Source organism: Dendrobates tinctorius, unplaced genomic scaffold (assembly GCF_039654945.1).
Source record: "Dendrobates tinctorius isolate UK_male_01 unplaced genomic scaffold, ASM3965494v1 ptg000103l, whole genome shotgun sequence".
In the NCBI taxonomy this organism is placed as follows: domain Eukaryota; kingdom Metazoa; phylum Chordata; class Amphibia; order Anura; family Dendrobatidae; genus Dendrobates; species Dendrobates tinctorius.
The window spans coordinates 31324188-31349697 of record NW_027361771.1 but is presented as its reverse complement, the minus strand read 5'-3'; the positions used below and the strand labels follow the sequence as shown (position 1 = coordinate 31349697).

Below are 25510 nucleotides of genomic sequence, written 5' to 3'. Positions count from 1 at the left end.
GGAATATTTTCTTGAAAACTATACACTGTGAAACTATAGGCCATCTCATGCCGCCGCAGGATCCCTATAAGGATCTGCGATAACTTGGATACGGATTTTGGAGCTGACAAACTCCCCTTTAAGACAACTTTAGATTTTATTTTTGTGTTGATTTTTTTTTTTTGATGGGGCAGGGGGTGAGGGGATAGGTGCCACTTCAATTTTCAACTCAGGCAGCAGAAAAGCTATGGACAAGTCGGCATGAGAAGGAAAATCGCTGCAAACTGTAAATGGCAGTGAATAACGGATGGCGTACAGCAAAACATCGGACTGCACTCATGTAACGGTCTGAATAAATCAGCCTGTATCAATGTGACCTATATGATTCTGTGTGATAAAACTATATATTAGCATTTTGGGCCCATTTTTAATTTTTGCCAGGAGACACACTTGGTTTAAAAACTGACCCTGTGTAGAGAACAATATTTATCACTTACCCTGGGACATCCCATAAATTAATTTGCATTAGAAGTATCGTTACCAGTAATAAAGACAGTTAATTTTATTATTTTACAGTAAAATATGGATTTGAATAACAGTATTGTTTCCATCATTGGTGACCTTTACCAAATCACAAGTGCTTCCCATTAAAACATTCATTATTCTACTACATTATAAAACACAAAATTACAGAGGAGACAATTACTCAGCCAACGCATGTATCCAGCGGACCCGATCAGCAGGTCAGGACAATATAAAACGCATCACAAAATACTGTATTGATCCAGAGAAGCATATTCCATATTTACTACCATTGTTTCAAGTCTCCTGGACAGATACAAGTTAACCGATTATTGACTTCTACGGCACCTAAATGCCAGGTCTAGTGACCGGGTCTGGGTTGTTGGCTCATGTCAACCTTATTTCATATAGTAAGATTTCTAGAAAGTTTTTAAGTAGTGGTAACTCGGGAGGTACATTGATGATCACATTGTATTTAATCTAAGCTCTAGTTGGCTGGAGAGGTCTTCTTTTCACATGAACACTCCTGTTATAAACCAATCTGTTCCATTTCTTCGGGATCAACTTCACTGACACAGATCCCATCTTCCTGCACTAAAACAATGATACGGGGGACGTTGTTGGTCCACGTGTCCCGCTCAGTAGTGGCTGCAGGATGGTAAGTACCTAGGATCAGTCACGATCCCACAACCAGTATTACGCAGGAACACGGACTCCAAAATATTTCCGCAGCTGCTCCAAGAACACGAACGTCAAAACAGTGTGAGGGACAAGTCTGATGCCGGCTGGAACAAGACCCTGAGACCAAAAAATTAGCTGGTTAGAGAACAGCGAACATCACGTTTCACAAACAATAAAGACAATTTCACATCATCATTAATAATTCTCCCCAGATTTTATAATCACCTTATAAAAGGCCAAAGGCCCCAGCTTTGCAGTCTCCATAGCACAGTGTACAACCCCCTAAAATACAAAGGATGTAAAAGAGAAGTGGTTACAATTGAGCAAAACAAGGTATAAACCAATTGATTGCACAAACACACAGGTCTTACCCTGTACTCCCCCTTGGAATTCATCAGTCTTGTTTTCAGGACGTCCAGAGGCTGACATAGGAATGTAGCACATCCACCCTACATTGGGCAAAAAGAGAAATAAGCAACTATTACTTCAGATTCTTGTCTAGTAACTGAATTTATGTCATATTGGGTTTCTACAGATAAACTTTCCATCATCAGTTAATGAAATCGGAGCTGGGGTTGTTTAAAGGGTTATTCCCACAATTGCATTATTCTTTATAAATCCCAGTAAATGCAGACTTAGTATTAATGTACAGTACATCTCCATCTGCCCTTCTGTGCATTCAGCTTGACACAGTAGAATGAGTGATCCTATACTTATCTGCTAAAACTACATTTTCCAGCAGCACTTGTTTCTCCTCAGTTCTGCAGACCCCCCCTCCCTCAACCGCCCACACACACTCCTGTGTGCCCCTGACTAGCTACACTCTGAGTTATCATTAAGCCTAGTGTAGAATTCACCTTGTGCTTCTGTGCTCTCTACAAAACCCTGCCTGACCGATTTTATCTTCTATTTGCATCTGTATCGCTGACTGCGTGGTTTCACATCATTAGCTGGTTTTTACAAAGCTCCACTGTCCTGCACTCCTTCACAATGCAGTGCAGAGCTGTGTCTGTTGTCCGCTGTAGTCAGATTAGTGATGTGAAACTGCAATGCTGCTCTATTAATGCATCTAGCTGAGGATAATCCTCTGCCATATGCAACAAAAAGGAAAACATTTGCCGTTTAACATCACTGATCTTTTAGCAGTGGACAACAAAAATAGTACAACTAATCTCAGATCATCAATACAGAGCCCACACCTGCAATATATCTGCCTTCTGCATCCTACCCACATCTATACAGAGCACCCCTCCTGTAGTAAATCTGCCTCTATACAGAGCCTCTTCCTACAGTATATTTTCCACTAGATTAAGACCCCTTCCTGCAGTACATCAGCCTCCATACAGAGCTTGCTCCTACGGTATATTCTCCTCTACACGGGTCTCCCTCCTGCAGTATTTTCTGCTCTACATACAGACCATTCCTCCAGTATCTCTTCCCTCTCAGCCGCCATACAGCGAGCCCCATCCTAACATTCATTCTTTCAATTCCTCTTTACAGAGCCTCATCCTGCAGTATCTCTCTCCTCTCAGCCCACTCTATAAAGCCCATGCTGCATTCTCTCTCCTTTCTGTCTCTATTATACACAGCCCATCCTGTATTACATCTCTCCTCTCAGTCCCCTGCATAGAGCCCCATCCTGCAGAATTTCTCTCCTCTCAGCCCACTCTATAAAGCCAATCCTGCACTCTCTCTCTCCTTTCTGTCTCTACTATACACAGCCCATCCTGTATTACATCTCTCCTCTCAGTCCCCTGCATAGAGCCCCATCCTGCAGTACATCGCTCCTCTTAGCTACCACAGCGGCACTGCTGCTTCCTGTTATGAGCTCCTGCAATATAAAGAAGGAGGCACTGCCCCTACCAGTGACTACATCTCTCACAGTAGAAGCTCCATTATAGACACAGCACAACTTTGCTGGCAGGATACCAGCTGAGAGACTGACCAGGGCCCTTAGAACAGGACAGTTTCAATGACAACTGTAGGATAAATACAGCCCGTAGGGGCATCGTTCCGGGGGAGATATGTGCAAAACAAGGCAGATTTAGAAATGGGTTAAATTAGCCCAAATTATATGTGTACATTGTTATTTAAACCACAATGTGACATGGAGAATAACCCTTTCTACAGCAGCCCATTATACGGTCATGATAACACTTTGGGTACCAATTTCTGTCACAGTCCATGTTATGGCAGTAGCACTGTGTAAATCCATATAAATGCCCAAGCCTGTAAGGATTTGACCAGTGATGTGGATTGGGGATTTAAAGGCACCCAATGTCCCTAATGACAAGTGTGAACAAGGCCAAAGAATGGGCAGAAGACTCGGCACACAGTAGGACAGCTACACACAACACACTGATGGATTCCAAGTGCGGCAGTAAAAGGATTTCTAACATTCACAGGACACAAAGGGTCTTTAAAATATTGCACCTGGTGTTTATTCTTTAATAGGGTCTTCCAGGAATTCAATAAAATAAATATAGATGGCCTACTCTTAGGAGATGGTCCTAGCCTCTGGGATCCATCTGATCGATAGAACGTTAGGGTCCCTTTTATTGTTTACACAGGCACGGGAGCTCATCCATAGAAAAGGCTGTAGCTGGTAAAAGTCATGGGATAAAGGAAAGGCAATCTTTTTTTTTTTCTTTTTACTTTCCATTCTTTTGGCCTCCAGCAGACAATTGGGTAACCTATGGCCAAGTTTGGAGTATGTGCAGGGAGCTTTCCTGGCAGAGAAGTAGGAAGAGTCCTATATGCCTATGGTATATCAGATTTGAGAAAAATGGCCCAGAGTAGACAATGCTAGAAAATAAAGCAATAACTTACCTACAGATACCGTAGATCAAAGTACATTAAAGCGGAGGAGGAAAAACTTACTGCAATAGAACTGGCCAAAAAGTGCGTGAAGATGTTGTCAGACATGAAGCCCGTGTTCAGGACCAGCTGCTTTGCTTGATCATAACATGCCAGCTGTAAGACAAGTATAGATCAGAATGAAAAAACCTAAGCACGAGTAATCAGATGTTTCTAGGAGCTACTGGGAGGGATGGATACTTTTTGGGAAAAATGCAAAAAGTGGTAGGGAGAATTTAACCCCGTCTAGCCCACCCCACATAGATTAAAGGACTAGAGGCATAGTTGCTTTGTGCCGATATGACAAAAGTCAAGCTATTACATTGACAGGCCAATACTTTGTGTCAGGAAACTAAAATCATCAGTAACGTCCTAAATGCAGCACTCAGACTGAGCATCCATGGGCATCGGACAGAAGAAGATAAAAATATTTTGGGTAGGCTACAAATTAAAAAAAAAAATATTTATATATATTAATTAGAATTGTGCATTCCAAAAAAAAGGTGTTGCTCCCAAGCATGAAGGTCTGAAGTCATTTAAAATTACAGTTAATGGCAGCTATCCCCTATCACTGGGGCTTTGACTGAATGTAACGGTGGTCTATCATGCACACTGATGCTCCATTCATTCTTTATATAAGAGTCGAAGACCACCCGAACACAGCGCTCAGCTATCTCCAGCAACCTCACTAAGAATGACCGAAGCGACAGTGCGCATGATGAACGCTCCATATACAACGGGATCCTCATACGCTAGTTTCTTGAAATCAGTTGGGGGGGGGGGATGCTGCATCCTGACCATCAGCGATCGGAAAGTTAACCCCTCTTCAGTATAAAATGTCCTAGTTTAAGAATACTCCTTTTAAGGGAATCTGTTAGTAAGTTTTCACTATGTAATCTGAGATCAGTCTGAAGTAGAGACCCTGATTCCAGTGATGTGTCACTTTCTGGACTGTGTGTTGCTGTTTCAATATCAGCAGTAGATTATCACTAGAGAACTAGGAGTCTCCTGCCTCTAAGTCCATCTACACAACCACTACTGATTGGCAGCTTCCTGTCATTAGACATTGTGTACAGAAAGCTGCCAATCCATTATGTGGGCGGAGTTATACAGGGCTCAGCATTCAGAGCTCTGCTAAAACTGAAGAAAAAAAAACAGTGATTCTATCACAACTGCTGCGCCTAGTAAACAAAGTGATACATTGCTGGAATCAGGGTCTCTGCCCCTACATTATGCTGATGTCAGGTTACACAGCAAAATCTGCTGATTTTCTTTAAGGTGATGTTTTCTTGGAAACTGAACAATAACTAAGAAATAATGCATACAAATATGTTTATCTGATAACCTAAAGTGTTGTTTTTCCAGACTTCCAACATGTAATAGTGACACACACATCTATAGAATAAAACTTCTAACATTATGGGGCACAGTTTCTGTTTCCTGGGTAGAGAACTAAGAAAAATGCCTAAAAATTAATAGTCCTCACCTGTCCCACTGTCACTAGAGCTCCTCTACTGGATGCCATGGTGGCTCCTGAGAAAAGCTTCCTGAACCCCTCTAAATAAACAATAACAATGAGTTATCCAAGGCATTCGCAGTGCAGGGAGTGTTCTGTGCCCACCAGAATTATACTAGTTACCTTCTTGAATGACTCGGTACATGCCGTCTAGTGCATGGGCATAACTGAGGAAACATGAAGAAATAAGCAGGTGATGAGCAGTTAGCAGCATAGACAAATCAAACAAATGTTGATGGTGCTAGAGCCATGTTCACACGGCTGGGATTTGGTAAGGCCTGTTTCACACATCAGTTTTTTTGGTCAGTCAAAATCCGATAAAATGGCGGATAACGGATCAGTTTCTGTACTGACCACAACGTTTGGCACCGGACCGTTATTTTAACGGACCCGTCAGAGAGAGAGAGAGAGAGAGAGAGAAAAAAGAGTTTAGGGTTAAATTTGCAGCTGAGTGAAGTCTTTCGGGCATGCGCAGTGAGAAGTGCGGATCCTGCCGCCCGAAAAAACGTTGCATGGTCTGTTTGGGCATGTCGGCGGACATCAAAATTTTGGCGGATCCGCAAAAAAAACGGATCCAGCGGATGGCTATCCGTCAAGATCCGCCGCTAATGCAAATCAATGGGAAAAAAAACGGATCCGCCAAGAAAAATGGCGGATCCGTTTTTTTTTTTGCAAAACGGCGGATTTTGACTGATGGACACAAACGGATGTGTGACACAGGCCTAACAAATCTGCAACAAACCTGAAATATAATGGGCCTGATTCATCAAGACTGGCGTGGTTTATGCTGGTCTTGATGAATAGGATTGGTGGAGTCAGACCCTACTGACTCATGAAGAGGCGTGAAGAGACTTATGAATCAGGAGCATCAAACCTCTGTGTGCACCTCGCCGCAAATCCTACCACAGTCACTACTGGAATAAGACTTGTGGCATAGCAAATGCCGCCACTCCTTATGAATTTGGCAAGAGGTGGTCATCACGCCCCTATCCCGCACTAGCTCCATCCACTTGGTCAAAACTGGACAAAAATGGCATCAGAACACCAAAAGTAGCTAAAATAGCAAAGATTTTCATGCCCAAATACTGACTCATAGTATTACTTGCGGATTTTATTGCAGATTTCAGCCTTCATAGATATAAAGCATAGATGAAATATGTGCTGAAAAGAAAATCCATTGCATGCTCTCATTTTCCCGTAGATTTTTGAAATGTGTAAATGGGGCACTGAAAACGCCTTTCTCTTGTATTGTAGGGTAAAGAACTGCAAATGCGCAGTGTGAACCTACCCTAATGAATAGAAGCCAATATATAAAGGAGGCGGTCCATTTAATTGAACAAAAGACACTTAAGGCTATGTGCCCACGTTGCTTTTTGAAGCAGAATATTCCTGAGCGGAAACGCACACCCTCTTCCCGGGAAAATGCATGCGTTTTATGACGCTCTTTTGTAAGCGTTTTAGCATGCTTTTTCCTACGCGTTTTTGCAATACAACTGTATGTATGCGGAAACGCACGCGTTTCCACAAAATTAATGAACATGCTGCATTTTTCTTCCGCTAAGCGTTTCCGCAGCGGAAAAAACCCGCACCATTAGCACACGTGCGGATTCAATTATGATCACATGGGATGCTTTTCTTAAGCGTTTCCGCGGCAGAAACGCGCGGCTAAAAGTTCTGCGGAAACGTTTAAAAACGCAACGTGGGCACACAGCCTAAAAACGGAAGTAAACTAAGACGAAAAAAGGATCCCACCGATTTAAATGAGTCAATTTTGCACACCACAATCTCCGAAGCATCCGCTGTCTTCTAGACCCCATTCACATGTTTCATGTGTGTGCACGGTCCATTTTATTAAGGATAGCGCTCTTAAATCATTATAGTCTATGGACAGGACAGGATTAAACCTCATGAATACATTTCATGTGTGACACAAAAGGCATCATGTTCTCTCCCTTTACATGAAAGTTAATGCAAACTTAGCATTTGAAGATGGTGTAGATGAGCAAATCGATTCAATTATCATCTCTATCAGATTCACACCCATCACTCCTCTACATTACAATCAATGGAACAGTGGATGTCAGTAGATAGGCTGAACAAGGCAGCCATGATCTCCGTGTCCACATATACAATTCTGGAATTGCATCTTACTTGCGTCTCAGATGTGCGGGCAGTTTCACATCATTCTGCATCCTGAAAGGGAAAAAAAAATATAAAAAAATGAATATAAAGAATTGTTCAAACTGAAAATTCCATATAGTTTAACACATTATTCCTCAAGTACTAACAGAGGAAAAATACTTCCCAACTCCTAATACCACAATCAATATTAATTACTCAACTGAAAATAATGTAATACGGATTAGCAAAAAGATTCAAGCTACCCTCGTCCGGCATTCAACAAGGTCCTCTGTTGTCAGCCGGACCAGGACAGTCTCCACACTGCTGCCGATATCCTCCACTGTTTTGGCATACGTGGTTTCCTTCATTGGAGACTGCCCTTCCCGTGGTTGTTCCTTCCCGGGGAAAGACCTGGCTAGTCATTGCTTGCGTTGAGAAACATGTGATGGTGTCTCCGCGGCTTGTGTTTTGCATGTTTTTGCATATTTAAGGGATGGGGGCATTGCTCTAGAATCACTGCGTTGAGAAACATGTGATGGTGTCTCCGCAGTGTTGGATGTTGATCTCCATGAGTTCATTCATCCTCATTTTTCACGATATCCTCCACTAGGCATCCTGGGCACCTAAGGCTTTTACAAAGCACGGCAATGTCATGATGTTGAAGTGTGAAGCACAACATGATATCAAGGGTCTAGAAAATGCCAGAGGAGCCCAGAAAGTTGATGATGCCAGCAGCACTGAAGACTATCCTGGTCTGGGTGCCACAGAGGATCAATTTACAATAAACCAAACAAATACAATTTAAACAGTTCAACACAACGTATATCCAGATTACTAATATTGTTGGGTTTCCATGCTGCAACCGCGTTCTTCAATCCCACCAAAGATTTTAAAGAGAGCTTAAGCCATAGAACTGATGACCATGCTAGTATCTTACAGAACGTGTTCTGAACCCAAGCCCTGGTGGACCTTCAGTTATGCTTGGGACTATTGTCCTGTTGGAAGGTCCAATGATGTCAAATCTTCAGCTCCATCACAGAATTCAAGCCCTTTCTCCTAGGATTTCCTGATACTTGAGCAAATCCCTCTTTCCTTGCACATGCGGCAGATTTCCGATGCCAAGCAAACCTAATCACCACGAAGCCACAGTCATACTTAACTGCAGGCATCACCATGCTCCACTGTACACAGGTAGTTCTATCTTCCTCCTCCATACATACCGCTCATCCATGTGAGCCAGAAGAAGCATGTACTCAAGAAAAACAGCTGTTACTCATTTCATTGATGTTTCTATGTGCAATCCTGTGACCGAAATAAAGTGTGTTTTATTGAAATTGCCGGTAGAGAGTGTTGATTCTCTTGTTTTCCTCTGGAACCCATGATTTAATACATATATCAGGCTGAGCACCAAGATATGGAGATCACAATCCAGATTTTGTTGTTTGATCCCATCTCTATTTCAATTGGGTGTTGTGGTACTGCCACTGTTTTCTTTTTGGTCTCATCCAGAAGCCTGAAAAAGATCCAGTTTTGTTTCATTGATCCACAAAACAGAATCTAATACTTCTGTGGCTTGTCTATACTGTTTGGAGCATATTGGAATAACTGTTTGTGCTTTATGGTCTGTAGAAGTGTATGCCATGAAGTTTCAGCATGGAGACCTTTCAGCATTTGCCTAAGACATTTACACGGATGTGTGAATGCAGCCTGTGTGTTGCCCGATTTTTCTTTTTTTTTATCGGACAGCACACAGAACCAATGATTATGTCCTATTCTGTTGCTCCACATTGGATCAGTATAGGACATGCTTGGAATTTTGTTCTTGGATCCATGATTTCCATGGGTGTGTGGATGGACAATTGACACTCTATGGGTCTGAGTGCTGTCTGATAAAAAAAGAAATTAGACAGCACGCAGACATTAAACATGGATACGGTATGTGAATGCACACCAAATCTTGCTGCAGGTCTTCTGCAGTCACTTGATTGTTTTTGACCACCTGCCTTCTCAGGAATCAGGTGGCAGCTGGTGACCACTTCTTCTTTCCGTAACATCCAGGTAGTGTGGCCAGTGTTACTTCAACTTTCAACTTGTGAACTGTGTGGCCAACTGTATCTCTAGGACCATTCAGTGCCTTTGCTTTCTTTGTGTGACCTTTTCCTTGTATGTACAAGACCCAAGAATTTTGTGAACTGGCGGCCATTATCCATGAGGAATGGACTAAGATTTCTCAAGATCGCTGCCAGAAGCTGGTATCCGGCAATGCATCATGTTTGCAGCAGGTCATAACAGCCAAAGAAGTTCTGCCAAACCCCAAGGACACTGCTCATAATGAAGATGAATAATTTTGAGACCGCATTAGTCAGGAAAATTGGCATTTTATGATGAATTTGGAGAAACCACTATTTATAATTAGTCTTTTTCAGCTTTTTACATTGCAATAAACCAAAGAAGAACAAACAGTAGACAATTTGTGAATTTTGCTAATAAACCTAATTTGCAAATGGAGGTTGAATAATTTTCATTGCAAATGTATCTACACACACGTGACCCCCTAGGACAACACGAATAGCACTCACCTGACATTCACCATATCTGCTGGGGTCCCTACAAATCCTCCGGTAAAACCTAAAACAGAACAGGGAAACAGAATATGTAAAGGAATCAAGATTTATTCCCCCCGGCGAACCAGAGACAAGACAGCTGCTACACGTGACCATACATAAAACTGACAAGCCCCGGGAGCACGGCAAATGGGAGCGTCCTGGGAAAAGAACACCGCGCACTGGTGGTAATGAAGGGACACAGACGTTCATGGCATTAACTGGAGCAACATGTGTTACATGGTAATATTCTGGGTTACAAAAATACTTTATATCAAAAGGTGGGTGAAAATTACTAAAAGGTCCAGGGCCATATGACTATACAAGGCCCATTTAATATCTATTGTAGCACTTTTCACCGCTTTTTACTTTAAACACGACAATAATAATATTTTGGGGTCTAAAATCTAACCCAAAAACTACATATACTGCTGTGCACTAAAATAGCAGATGAGCCGACTCAAGGCCTGATTTTGTCCTATATAGTAATACCATTGGGCTCATTATTAAAATCCAATGAACAGATTTGGTGATGTTCTTTACAACAACTTATAACATGGACAACGTCATAAAAAAACTACAATGAGTGAATACGGATTCCATAAGTTTAGGTTCATATGTTACATTTTTGTAGGGGTTTTTTTGCAAATTTTAAGCTGCGTTTTACGGTACCAGCAAAATGTAGGAGATTTTAGAAGTCTCATGCACACAGTTTGTTTTGGTTTTTTTCCTGACCGATTTGGAAAACTGCTGCGTTTTTTGCATGTCACTTCTTCCAGCGTTTTTGCAGCTTTTTTTTTTTTTTTTTTTTTCCAACCATAGGAAACAATGGGTAAGTGCAAAAACGCAGCAAAAAAGTAAGGTATCAGATTTTTCTGCATTTTTGGTGCAAATACCTTAAGGAAGTTGCATCATGCTTTTTTGGGGGGCACTAAACTTTATCAACATGCACAAGAGAACAAAAATGCAGCAATAAAAACGCCGAAAAACCTGCTTTTTGTAAGCAGCTTCTTTATTGTCAAGAAAGTGCGTTTCGTCTGCGGAAAAATAAGCAGCAAAAATGCAAAGTGTGAACACAGCCTAACAGGTAAAAGACAACCATGAGTTACTAGGATTATCCCTTTTAGCTGTGGGAGGACTCTGGCGCTCAGCTGGTAACATTCCCCACCATTGTCCTACCCATCTTTCACCAGCTTGCATTGTGTAGAGAGCCCTACCATTCAGACCCAAAACTGTTGGGCCCATGGTCTTGGTACTTTCTCCCCCCCCCCCCCCCCAACAGTAGCTGAACTACAGCAGCCATTTTTATAGGGATTCTATACATTTAGAAAATTTCCAGAGAAATTTGCACATGCGGCAGACTTTTGTCCATGGTGTTTTTCTAACACAGCCAATAGTGCAGGGGGGCATTTCTGGAAACAAGCAGCCATTTTTTTCTAATCTAAAGTGTAACAGTTAATTCAGGAGAATGGGATTCCCAAAGTCCACTTGTAAAAGAGCATTAGTGACCACTGTCCCATTCACGGTGATGGTCACACATTCAAGATAACTGGGCAACTTTGATCGCGGGATTGGGAAAAAAACATTTTTTAAATCGCTGGTATCCCAGTGGTCACTGCCCCAGTAATCATACATTTATCAATTTTTATGAAACAACCCCCTTTAAAATGTCAACCATATCAAGCGACTCCAAATGACAATGATTTTCTATCTTCTATGTACAGGTCAGGACATTACGAACTATAGACATCGCTCATCCTCGACTAGGCTTGGGATTGAAGTGCATCACTAAAATTAAAAAATATGACCGCTGCACATTGTAAATAGGTCTGAGGATTCCCTGAGACTAACGTTTTATAAGAAGCCAGTGAGTACAGGAAGATCACCCCACAATATTAGGAATATGACCTGTACGCTATACTAGCTTTTGATATATCAAAAAACGCTAGATACACTTTATTCTGAAATCCATTACTATCATTTAATGAGCTGTCCGACCAATTATGTAAAGGGAAACCATAAAAAAAAGCAATAAGTTACATTAACCCCTTCATGACCCAGCCTATTTCGACCTTAATGACCAGGCCATTTTTACAATTCTGACCAGTGTCCCTTTATGAGGTAATAACTCAGGAACGCTTCAACGGATCCGAGCGATTCTGAGACTGTTTTTTGTGACATATTGGGCTTCATGTTAGTGATAAATTTAGGTCGATCATTTTTGCGTTTATTTGTGAAAAAAAAAAAAAAAAAATTATCGGAAATTTGGCGAAAATTTCGCAATTTTGAATTTTTATTCTGTTAACCCAGAGAGTTGTGTGACACAAAATAGTTACTAAATAACATTTCCCACATGTCTACTTTACATCAGCACAATTTTGGGAAAAAAAAGGTTTTTTTCGTTAGGAAGTTATAAGGGTTCAAAGTTTATCAGCGATTTCTCATTTTTCCAGCAAAGTTTACAAAACCATTTTTTTAGTGACCACATCACATTTGAAGTCCTTTTGACAGAAAACACCCAAATGTGACACCATTCCAAAAACTGCACCCCTCATGCTACTCAAAACTACATTCAAGATTATTAACCCTTCAGGTGCTTCACAGGAACTAAAGCAACGTGGAAGGAAAAAAATGGACATTTTAATTTTTTTCAGAAGGGAAGGAGCACCATTTGACATTTCGAATGGAAAATTAGCTCCAATCGTTAGCGGACGCCATGTCGTGTATGGAGAGCCCCTGTGTGCCTAAACATTGGAGCTCCCCCACAAGTGACCCCATTTTGGAAACTAGACCCCCCCCCCCCCCCCCCCCAAGGAACTTATCTAGATGTGTGGTGAGCACTTTGAACCCCCAAGTGCTTCACAGAAGTTTATAATGTAGAGGCGTGAAAATAAAAAAAATCTTTTTTCCCCCTCAAAAATGATTTTTTTAGCCCACAATTTCTTATTTTCACAAAGGTAACAGGAAAAATTGGACCCCAAAAGATGTTCGGTTTGTCCTCAGTACGCTGGTACCCCATATGAGGGGGGGGGGGGGGAACCACTGTTCGGGCACACGTCGGGGCTCGGAAGGGAAGTAGTGACGGTTTGAAATGCAGACTTTGATGGAATGTTGTGCGGGAGTCATGTTACGTATGCAGAGCCCCTGATGTACCTAAACAGTGGAAACCCCCCCACAAGTGACCCCATTTTGGAAACCAGACCCCCCCCCCCCCCCAAGGAACTAATCTAGATGTGTGGTGAGCACGTTGAACCCCCAAGTGCTTCAAAGAAGTGTATAACGCAGAGCCGTGAAAATAAAAAAAAATTTTCTCCACAAAAATTATTTTTTTAGCCCACAATTTTTTATTTTCCCAAGGGTAACAGGAGAAATTAGACCCCCAAAGTTGTTGTGCAATTTGTCCCGAGTACGCTGATGCCCCATATGTGGGGGTAAACCACTGTTTGGGCGCACGGCAGAGCTCAGAAGCATTTTTGAACGCAAAATCAATGGTGGTGCCATGTCACGCTTGGAGACCCCCTGATGGCTGATGTACCTAAACAGTGGAAACCCCCCCAATTCTAACTCAAACCCGTCCCTAACACAGCCCTATCCCTGACCCTAACCCCAACCCACCCCTATCTCTAATCCCAACCCTAGTGTACCTAAACAGTGGAAACCCCCCAATTCTAACTCCAAACCCTAATAAAGCCCTATCCCTGACCCTAACACACCCCTAGCCCTAATCATAATGTACCTAAACAGTGGAAACCCCCCAATTCTAACTCCAACCCTAACACAGCCCTATCCCTGACCCTAACCCTAATCCACCCCTATCCCTAATCCCAACCCTAATGTACCTAAACAGTGGAAACCCCCCCAATTCTAACTCCAACCCCAACACATCCCTAATCCCAACCCTAACCCCAACACACCCCTAACCCTAATCCTAACCCCAACACACCCCTAACCCAACCCTAACCCCAACACACCCCTAACCCAACCCTAACCCCAACACACCCCTAACTCTAATCCCAACCCTAACACCAACACACCCCTAACACCAACACACCCCTAACACCAACACACCCCTAACACCAACACACCCCTAACACCAACACACCCCTAACACCAACACACCCCTAACACCAACACACCCCTAACACCAACACACCCCTAACTCTAATCCCAACACACCCCTAACCCTAATCCCAACACACCCCTAACCCTAATCCCAACACACCCCTAACCCTAATCCCAACACACCCCTAACCCTAATCCCAACCCTAACCCCAACACACCACTAACCCTATTCCCAACCCTAACCCTAAGGGGGAGATCGCTGGGGCAGGGAAGGGGAGATCGCCAGGGCAGGAGGGGGTGAATGCCGGGGAAGGGAGGGGGCGGAGGGCAGCACAGAGGGGAGCACATACCGGTGAGCAGCAGCGGCGGCAGATCGTGGTCGGGGGCGGTGGCAGCAGTAGATCAGCAGGGGGTGTCATCAGAGGGAGGGCAGCCAAGACACCACCCTTCAACATCTGATTGGAGGGATAGCATCACATGGACGCTAGCTCCAATCAGATCTGGGTGCGGTGACACAGAGGTCACCTAGCTCCAGCCAATGGCCGATGACATTGCAGCAGCGGCCATGGATGGATTGTAATATTTCACCAAGTTTCATTGATGAAATATTACACCGTAGCCGGGGGGGGGGGGGGGGGAAGAGTACAGATCGCCCTGTACCTGCAGGTTGGGTGACATTCCAGTGACCCCGGTCACCCGACCCGCAGGATTGGCACAGACTTTCATGATGCATATGTGGCATCACAGGTCAGGAGGGGGCTACAACGGGGTGCCAGTATCTATGTTACACTGCCACCAATAGTCTCCAGGTAATGCCGTTCTTCCTTCTAATCACGGAAACAATTGGAGAACAATGAAAGATAGAAGTGTGACAGAGCACAATGACAAGGATGGCTGTGCTGAAGGTCGGGAACAGTGTGTGGGAAGGGTGGCTCGTTATTCTAGTTATTCACCTCATAATCCACACACTGACATCCGCCATTCATCAGGACACGTCTCCCAATAGAAAATTATGGTGACTCACAATAAAGAGCTGCAGAATGTAAGAAGGCGATGGTCCCTTCTAATTGATACTAGAGTAGACAAATGCACTAAATAAATGGCAAGCCCCTTTAAACCCATAGTGACCACTAATATGACCTAAAACTAACCTGCAATATAAGAGACTAGCGTCCCCTGACAGGTGACAATCCAGCAGCTGTCGGCTGGACACAATAGCTGAAAACTTGCTGCATCAGCCACGATCAGTGTTGGCAAAGATCGTGGCCGTTTAACCCCTTAATAATGACTACAGCATCTAGATTGTTAACATAATGTGGGGGCTACCTCTTTAACCCCATTGGCACCCTGAGAACTGGTTTGTGTCGTCCTGGTGTTTGCTATGGCAGTCCATGGACAAATAACGGTCTTAGAGACTGTCGGCTACATGAGGGAAGAGCCATGGCGACTCAGAAAAAACTATACTACATGTAGGTATTTGCTAATATTAGAATCACAAATGCACCCAACACACCCACATAATTATAAGCCGTATACGCAGAGTCTTCTGCTCATGAGGCGAGTGATATTCCTGCAAGTCAGCGCTTGCAGATGTGGGAAACATTCCTTAAGAAACAGAAAGCTAATCCATCGACAACCACCCCGAGATGCTCAACCATTGACGAGAACGATAAGCAACGCTGGTCTGTAGGGCCTTTTCCATGGAGGAGATCACTTAGGCCTATTGTAAACAATCATCGCCAGTGATCTTTTTTTGTCATTAATGGCATCTTACATGCTAAGAAAGATCATAATTTGTCATCAGTACACCGCCCTCCTGCACGTAAAACTCAATGGGGGATTCTAGGTAGGAACAAACTATCCTCGCTACGAACACCTCCACCTTTAGGCTACAATCATACAGCTATTTGGGAATTTACCTTCAACATTAACAAAAAGACCGTTGTTTTTTTTCCCCAAGTGTCATCTGTTTTGCATCCATTTTTAAAGCTAAAGGTATAAAAATAATAGACAAAAGGGACGGCTTCTGTTTTCCATCCTGTTTGAATGACCCCCATAAACTTGAATGACCAAGATTTAGCCACAAAATGGTCAAGAATAGGACAAGCTCCGACTGTAGAAGAACAGACATACGGATCCATAACAAAAACCGGTCCAATCTTACAAATGGACAGAGCTTTGATGATAAAACCAGATGTGTGAATGACTTGATGAAAGACGCTCGTTCAAGGCTGCGTCCCTACCATGGGTATTTGGTGAGTTTTTGATGTTTCTGCACCCATTAGGTAAATTAGTTCACTTGCGGTTTTTAAATGGGCTTTTATCACGTTTTTGACACTGTGGTTTTTTTATAGTGATGTGTCGTTCGCGAACGATCCGACACAAAAGAGCCGGCTCCTTGCTGTGAATGATGGGAGCCGGCACACCAGTGAGAGCCACTAAAATCCCTGAATGGTTCTCACTGGGCGTAAAATCCCGGTGTTCAGCAGACGTAACTCCGCACACCTGAACAAAACTCTGCCCACTCCGCAATTTAATTGGTTCCCAGAAAGTGGGCGGGGTTTATGCGGTAGGTGGGTGGAGTTTCGGATGCCTGAACATGTTTGCAATAGGGATCCATGTAGGATCCAAAAGAGAGTCGGCTCTTTTTGGTGAGCGGAGCCGTGAGAGCTGGATCACCAAAAAGAGCCGGACTGCCCATCACTAGTTTTTAATCTCTTTTTGCTATGTCATATTTTAAATAAAGCTGCTTTGCTTTTGATACTTCCTGATATTTGCTTTGACAAAACTTTATTGACACACATAATACACACAGAACTGTTTTTAGTGCGTTGCCACAGTGGAAGCCCGCTAAAATGCATATGCCTTTGTACCTGCAGATTTTCCAAATCTAATCTGAACCTAAAACTCAGAGTGCAAACAAGAGAAATTGATAGGATGTAGATTTGAAACGCGCATCGAGGGTCATATTACACAGTGTAGACGAAGAAAGAACTCACAGTGGGCATGAGATTGATAGAAATCCCATCCACTTTGTAGAAAGTGTAAGTTGCAGAGTCTTATAATAACAGAAATAGATGCATTAGAATGAGGAAAGTCTTACACCACGATAACCATACTACAGAATACTGGCTCACTACTGCAGATTATGGGACCCGGTTCCTACATCTAAAAATTATGTACTCCCAAAAAATATAAGCCCTGACTGGATCTGCCAATTATGTGATTATCAGAGGAGCTGGGGTAACAGCTTCAAAGGGCCCAGCTGCTGAGGGGGCACATATCTCAGTTATTGGTGCTGGAAAAGGAGAGGGTTGTGGATGATAAAATGAGAAGGGGACGCTATAATTAGTGGAATGAAGAGTAACAGGATTTAAAAAAAAAAAAAAAAAAAAAGCAGGAGAATATATAGGAGCCCCCCCCCACACCCCGGACTTACAACAACCTGGACTCACAGGCTGCTGATGGTGGAACAGAATCCATTCCAAGTTATTTTATAGACTATTATTTATTATTGGCCATGCCTATTAACAAAACATGGCTATATACATGCCTCAACATGGATACTGCAAGACCAAGATGGCAAAGTCATGGAGGTATGGAAATCACAGGATGCATAGACATAAGGATATGGAAATTATGAAAAAAACAGAAACATTTTCAAAATATCTTGATTTGTTCAATATGGAGTATGAGCACTATGTGCAGAAACTCCCACACTTCCAGCCTTATCTACTATCAATAAGGTTATTAATGGTTGTTTGAGGAAGGTCCTGCCATGTTGAATGCACTTGGGCACAGAAATCGTCAAGATCCACTGCATGCAGCTCCCTTTGCAACTGCCGACCAACGATGTTTCAAATGTACGTGAAGAGTGACAAGTCCGGAGACACGGCCATGGTGTCCCAGAAGATGTTTTTCAGCATGACAATGCTGTATGCGGCATGTTGCTCATGCTTCTGCCAGTAATAATAATAAATTTTATTTCTATAGCGCTGACATATTCCGCAGCACTTTACATTTCAGAGGGGATTTGTACAGACGATAGACATTACAGCATAACAATAATCACATAGATCATAACAGATACCAAGAGGAATGAGGGACCTGCTCGCAAGCTTACAGTCTATGAGGAAAAAGGTAGACACGAAAGGTGGGTGGTAACAATTGCCCTGATTGTATGGACCAGTCAATGTTAAGTGTGTAACAGTACAGACGCAGAGGGCTAATGGATGCATAAAGCATGTGGGAACATGATGCGGGGAACCTGGTTATGGTAAAACTTTTGGCTGTGCCACACAGGGATAGATTAGATTAATGTGTTGAGGTGATAGGCCAGTCTGAATAAATGAGTTTTCAGGGCACGCTTAAAATTGTGGGGATTGGGGACTAATCGTATTGACCTGGGAAGTGCATTCCAAAGAATTGGCGCAGCACGTGTATAGTCTTGGAGACGGGAGTGGGAGGTTCTGATTATTGAGGATGCTAACCTCAGGTTATCAGCAGAACGGAGGGCGCAGGTAGGATGGTATACTGAAACAAGGGAGGAGATGTAGGGTGGTGCTGAGCCATGGAGGGCTTTGTGGGTGAGGGTAATAAGTTTGTACTGGATTCTGGAGTGGATGGGTAGCCAGTGTAATGACTGGCACAAGGTAGAGGCATCGGTGTAACGATTGGCGAGGAATATGATCCTGGCAGCAGCATTCAAGACAGATTGGAGGGGGGAGAGTCTGGTAACAGGGAGACCGATTAGAAGAGAGTTACAATAATCGATAATGAATAAGAGAAACAGTAAGAGTTTTTGCGGAGTCAAAAGTAAGAAAAGGTCGAATTCTAGAAATGTTTTTGAGGCGCAGACAACAAGAGCGAGCCAGTGATTGTATGTGGGGGACAAAGGAAAGCTCGGAGTCAAGCATGACCCCAAGACAGCGGGCATGTTGCTGGGGACTAATAGTGGAACCACACACGGAAATGGCAATGTCGGGTATAGGTACATTAGTAGAGGAAGGAAACACAAGGAGTTCAGTCTTTGACAGGTTCAGTTTCAGATATAGTGAGGACATGATGTTAGACACAGCGTTTAGACAATCGCTGGTGTTTTCTAGAAAGGCTGGCGTGATGTCAGGAGAAGAAGCGTATAATTGGGTGTCATCAGAATAGAGATGGTACTGGAAACCAAATCTACTGATTGTTTGACCAATAGGGGCAGTGTACAAAGAGAAGAGGAGGGGGCCTAGGACTGATCCTTGAGGAACCCCAACAGTAAGGGGAAGATGAGAGGAGGAGGAACCAGCAAAAGATACAGTAAAGGAGCAGTCAGAGAGATAGGAGGAGAACCAAGAGAGAACGGTGTCCTTGAGGCCAATGGAACGGAGCATAGTGAGGAGGAGCTGATGATCCACAGTGTCGAATGCTGCAGAGAGATCCAAGAGAATTAGCATGGAGTAATGACCATTTGATTTAGCTGTTAGAAAATCATTAGAGACTTTAGTGAGGGCAGTTTCAGTTGAGTGTAAAGAGCGGAAACCGGATTGGAGAGGGTCGAGAAGAGAGTTATCAACGAGATAGCGGATAAGACGGGAGTGGACCAGGCGTTCCAGGAGTTTAGAGATGAAGGGAAGATTAGAGACAGGTCTATAGTTAGCGGCACAGTTTTGGTCGAGGGATGGTTTTTTAAGTAGTGGATGTATGATGGCATGCTTAAATGAGGAGGGAAAGATACCAGAAGAGAGAGAGAGGATAAATATTTTAGTTAGGTGAGGGGTGACAGCAGGCGAAAGGGGCTGGAGTAGCAAGCGTGGCATAAATATGCTATCATGATCTGCAGCGTCTCCGGACTTGTCTCTAATCCTTGGACGTTATTGGTCGGCAATTGCAGAGGAAGCTACCAGCAGTGGATCTTGATGATTTGTCCAAGTGCATTCAGTGCATAACATTCTTCAGACAACCATTAATAACCTCACTAATAGCAGCCATGGTGTGTAAGTGCGGGGATTTCTGCACGTGAAGCTCATACTTGATTACTAAATAAACCAGGAGGTATTGAAAAGGTTTCCATTTTTTCAAAATTGCATATCATTAACATTTCTTTACATCCTGAGATTTCCACAATTGCACAACATTTCCTTCTTGGTGTTGCAATATCAATGTTGAGGAGTGCCAAGATCTTATTATAGTCAGCAATAAAGGATTTCCTGCTGCACTCCGCTTCCTGGATAATTATAAGGTAATTTACTACAGAATCTGGATTATTATATGGTCACCATGGTAATGGATTAGTATCAGCATTTAGAATTATAATCCCGTCTATGTGTATAGATTCTAAAATTTCTTCTAATGATAATTAAAATCCTAGGACTCCAATACAAAAAAAAAATAAAAAGATGTCCACATTAACCCCTGCCGGCAATGAAACAGTAATATTTATTCCAATAAACATCGTATAGAGCACTTCTCTTTTAAATTTAAGGGCAACTCTACAACTTTCAGGTCTTTTGCTTCTTTTAATTTTACGGCAATAAAGCCATCAACACAACCCAAGCTTTGATTAAGAACAATATCACAGATTTATGCCATATATAACAGTAAATGGACTTACCCCCAAATGCCCCCAGTAGCACCTTCTGGTAAAATGGAAGTGGGCCTTTGTTATCCTGTGCCAGGCGATCTCTCACTGTCTCATAGATGGCAAAACGGGTAAGGGAGTAAGTGATCTGTAGAGGAAGAGAGGTGTACGTGAAAATTAGTAGGATGTATCCAGTTGTCCTGAACATGTATATTGTAGCAGTATACACTAATAAGATATGTACAGTATATAATAAAGCATAAACGAGTACATCCCAACAGTTTTCTTTCAGAATCATTTTCTATGGGATACCATACGGCAAAATACTCCCTCAAATGTGGGTCATTGATTGCAAACAAGATTTTCCTAACAAATTAATTCAAGACCATGTTGCAAAAATGAGTACACCCTAATGAAAGTGTGAGGAGCAAATATTAAGCTTAGACTACAAAATTTTCATTAACCTAGAATTCAGCCACAGGTAAGGATAATTATTCATTGAACAGGCATTCAGCTGACAGTAGACTATAAAAAAAAAAAAAAAAAAAAAAAAGTGTTACTGAAGGTGAATCTGGCAATGAGTTACGGCCATCGACTTTCAGGGCTGATATACAGCATTCTATAATGCTGTATATAAGCTGTGAGACAGTGACAGGCATCATTGTGAATGGCCAGTATGTGTCGCAGAGACAAAGGTTGTCCTCTGCGCTGTAAGCCCGAAATGTTGTTGTTCTGGGACTTGTAGTTCCACAAGTGTTTGTTTAGTTATAAGAGGGGCTTACAGGGTTAGTCGGAGAGCTAGGCGGGACTGGCTATCCACACACCTCCCACCTATGGGGGTGGTTACAGCTACATAATGTGACCATGGTTTGGGTCACATGGTCTGTGTGTAAGGTCCTGGATGGCCTGTGTGTTGGAAGGTCCTGGGAGTAGGACCAGATTCCTGAGTAGCACATGGAGAGGCCATGGAGCTGGATGGTCGCTGTGTGGGAAGGTCCCATGAGGGGACTGCATTCCTGAAGAATACAGGGTGAGACCATGTGTGTGTAGAGTCTGTGATGGCACTGCATTGGGGAAGCTAGGGACCTTCTGATGGTCTGGACTGTCGGGAGTGCCCTTGTCCCAAGGCATCTGCCGAGACGATGATCCCAGTAAGGCCGTTTCCCCGGGAGAGAGGACTGACGAGGAGTCAGCGTGTGGATAGGAGCTCCTGTAAGGTAACGCCAGACAAGGGGGTTATGGGCAGACAAGTATCTACTAAATGTCGTCTGTTGGTGCCTGTTGTGTTCCCTGGACATTAATGAACTGTTCGGCGTGCGGTCGCCCACGGTAACTAGACAAAGAAGTCTGGCGTGTTTAGGGACTGGGAGTTAAAGCCGTATATTATGAAGAGATATCGACTATGTGAGGTCTGTGATGTGTAACATGGCCTACAGCGGTCTATGAGGCCTGAATAAACCAAAATAGACTGTTTAAGTGGAAAAAACGTGCCTGTGTGCCTTAATCCCGTTGCCAAGCGAGTGTCCCCCAACACATGCAGTAACCGCTGCCTTACAAAGCCTTCAAACCAACCTGTTAGCAAAGAAAAATAACTTATTATACTCACCTATGGGGCGGTCCGGTACGAGGGGTGTCGATGTTCTTCGTCTGGAGCCTCCCATCTTCTTGCGATGCTGTCCTCCTTCTTGCTTTGTGTGTATGACGTGTCCCTGCAGTACGCAGGACCCTGGAAATGTCAAAGAGCCCTGGCGCACACGCACTGCAGTACTTGGCTCTGCCCTCAACAGGGCAGGGAAGTACGTCTGCGCAGGAGCGCGATACAGAGGATGTGTGAATGACGCAGGGAAGCATCATCCACACAAAGCAAGGAGGACGGCTTCTAAAGAAATGGGAGGCGCCGGACCAAGAACTCAACACCCCTTGGACCAAACCACCCCACAGGTGAGTATAATAAAATTTATTTTTCTTCTCTGAGGATATGTGCACACGCTGCGGTTTTGGCCGCTGCGGACCCGCAGTAGTTTTAGCTGCAGTGTACAGTACCATTCAAATGAATGGTAAAAAAAAAATACCGCTGTGTAGACGTTGCGGAAAAATCCGCGCGGATTTGCTGCGGTTTTGAAACCGCAGAAAGAATTGACATGTCAATTCTTTCTGCGGAATCCGCAGCGGGTTCCTATCTCCACCATTGTGGAGATGGTGAATCCGCAGGACCAAACCGCAGTCAAAACCGCAGGTCTTTTGACCTGCGGTTTATCTGCGGTTTTTGCAAAATCCGTGCGGATTAATCCGCAGCGGATTCCGCAGCGTCTGCACACACCATTACAGGTCGGGTTGGGGCAGATATACAGAATTATAGAATGCTGTATATCAGGCCTGAAAAGTGGTGGCTGTAACGCAAACTTGGTGACAGGTTCCCTTTAACAAAGAAAATCCCATTCCCATTTCATGGCACCACATGGAAGAGAAATGTCACAAGACCTGAGGAAGAAAATTACTTACACCAGAAAGGTGAAGGCTACAAAGATCAGCAAAGCTTCACTTATCAGTCAGAATAAGTAGCAAAAGTGATTCAAAAATTTAACAAAGATATCACTGCAACCATCTCAGAGACATCCAGGCTGACCACAGAAGTTAACACCAAAACAGAAACGTCTTCTGATGAGAAGAGTTGAAGAAAATATACATGCAAGTTCACTGCAGTTATGTGTAGCAGAAAACCAAACCGGAGCAAGTTTCCATTGACACAATACGGCATATACTGCAGAGTAATGGCATGCATGGGTGTCATCCACGAAGGAAGCCTTTCTTAGATCTCATGCACAAAATAGTCCACCTACAATTTACTATGGTCCATTCTGAAGAATATTAAGACTACTCTGGAGTAACGATTTCAATATAAAAGATTTTTGCAACTGATGAGTACAAAGAAAAATCCATGGTACCAACAGCGAAACATCAACTCAACCATCCAGCATCAAGGCTCTCAAATAGGTATTTCTTGAAGAATGGAAACAACTGCCTTAAAAATCATGGAGGTAATACAAAATAATAGATGAAGTAGTTTTTGATATGGGGTGTACTCATTTTTGCATCAAATAATTTGAGTAAAACTGAAGATTTTGTAATGACAGTTACATTATTAACCTTACTTTCATGTTATGGGTTCTATGAAACTCAGTCTTGTCAAAATATTGGAAATTGTCCTTGTGTCCAGCAAGATATTGATTAAAATCTTACTTTTCAAAAGTGGGTTTACTCATTTATGCTGTGCACTTTATATTATAAACGTTTATGGAGCAGCATTCCTGAGGGATCAGACATTATACAGTCTTTGGGGGATCAGTAGTCATTATAATCATAATTAGGGAAATGGAGTAAAACCCCCAGGAGAGATTGGGTAAGGTAATGTGTAAAATAATTAACACAGAAAGAAAAATTATACTGCTGATGGGTGTAGAAGTGGCAAATGAGCTTTGACACTGATAAACATAAAAGGTTATGCCCTTGGGAGGGAAATTTTACATTACCGTTACATACTAAATGGGAAATCAATGCGAAAAGTTGGTATCAAAAAGCACTTAGGTTTTACTAATTGACAGTAAACTGAGCTGATGTAACCAGTGCCAGGCAGCGCCTGCCAAAGCAAATAAGATAATGGAAGGCATCAAAAGAGGCACATGACAAGAACGTCCTTCTACCTCAAAGCATTAGTCACACCGCTAATAGAATATTGTGTACAGCTTGCGGCACCAATGTACAATAAAGAACTAGCAGCAGAGGGTTCAAAGTGGGCAACCAAAGTAATAAATGTAATAGAGTTATTTATAGAGATGGGCAAATCCGAATAGTAAAGTTCTGCGTCCGTACCGAACACGTACTTTTCGGGCACGGACACCGAACACGGACTTCACCAGGGAGTCCCTGCTACTGTTCAGATTCAGCTGCCCGAACGCCGAGTGTTTGTCGCGCTTCATGTGAATGGCAGTGTGGCGAACACTGCTTTTGATCAGCGGTAAAATCATCACTGCCGGTCAGAGAGCCGTGGAGTTTACCTCCGGTCCCTGGTGTCAGCTGATGGAACTACTGCTCTCATCATCAGCAGACTCCTGCTGCCGCTAATAACAGTGAGAGCAGGAGCGGCTGATGGGAGTATTCATCAGCCAGCTCCTAGGCTATAAATAATTTAAAAAACGGCTTGGGTTCCCCTTGTGTTTTTGATAACCAGCCAGGCAAAACTCACAGCTGGGGGCTGCAACCCTCAGGTGTAAGATTCAACACAGCTGGTTATCAAGAATTGAGGGCTCCCCACGCTGTATTTTTAACTATGGTATATACTCGTGCATAAGCCGACCCCCTAATTTTGCCACAAAAAACTGGGAAAACTTATTGACTCATGTATAAGCCGAGGGTGGTGCTGCACAAGGGTTAATGGTGGTCCAAGAAGATGCTCCTTAGATAAATACCCCCCCCCCATAAAATGCTGCACAAGGGTTAATGGTGGTCCACAAAAAGATGCTCCATAGATAAATACCCCCCATAAAATGCTGCACAAGGGTTTATGGTGGTCCACAAAAAGATGATCCATAGATAAATACCCCCCCA

The 25510-nt window shown here is 43.1% G+C and overlaps 1 protein-coding gene across 1 annotated transcript in view; it reads right to left on the bottom strand.

The window, feature by feature from the left end:
* Positions 1-516: 516 nt before the first annotated feature.
* Positions 517-25510, bottom strand: part of SLC25A10 (solute carrier family 25 member 10) — a 38635-nt gene continuing 13641 nt past the window's right edge. Inside the window, exons 3-11 of the mRNA XM_073588193.1 lie at positions 20939-21053; positions 10255-10303; positions 7706-7747; positions 5678-5721; positions 5525-5595; positions 4063-4155; positions 1554-1631; positions 1408-1464; positions 517-1299 (exon numbers count right to left, since the gene is read on the bottom strand). Coding sequence (XP_073444294.1) covers positions 1198-1299; positions 1408-1464; positions 1554-1631; positions 4063-4155; positions 5525-5595; positions 5678-5721; positions 7706-7747; positions 10255-10303; positions 20939-21053 — 651 coding nt within the window. The 3' untranslated portion in view covers positions 517-1197. The remainder of the gene's footprint in view (positions 1300-1407; positions 1465-1553; positions 1632-4062; positions 4156-5524; positions 5596-5677; positions 5722-7705; positions 7748-10254; positions 10304-20938; positions 21054-25510) is intronic.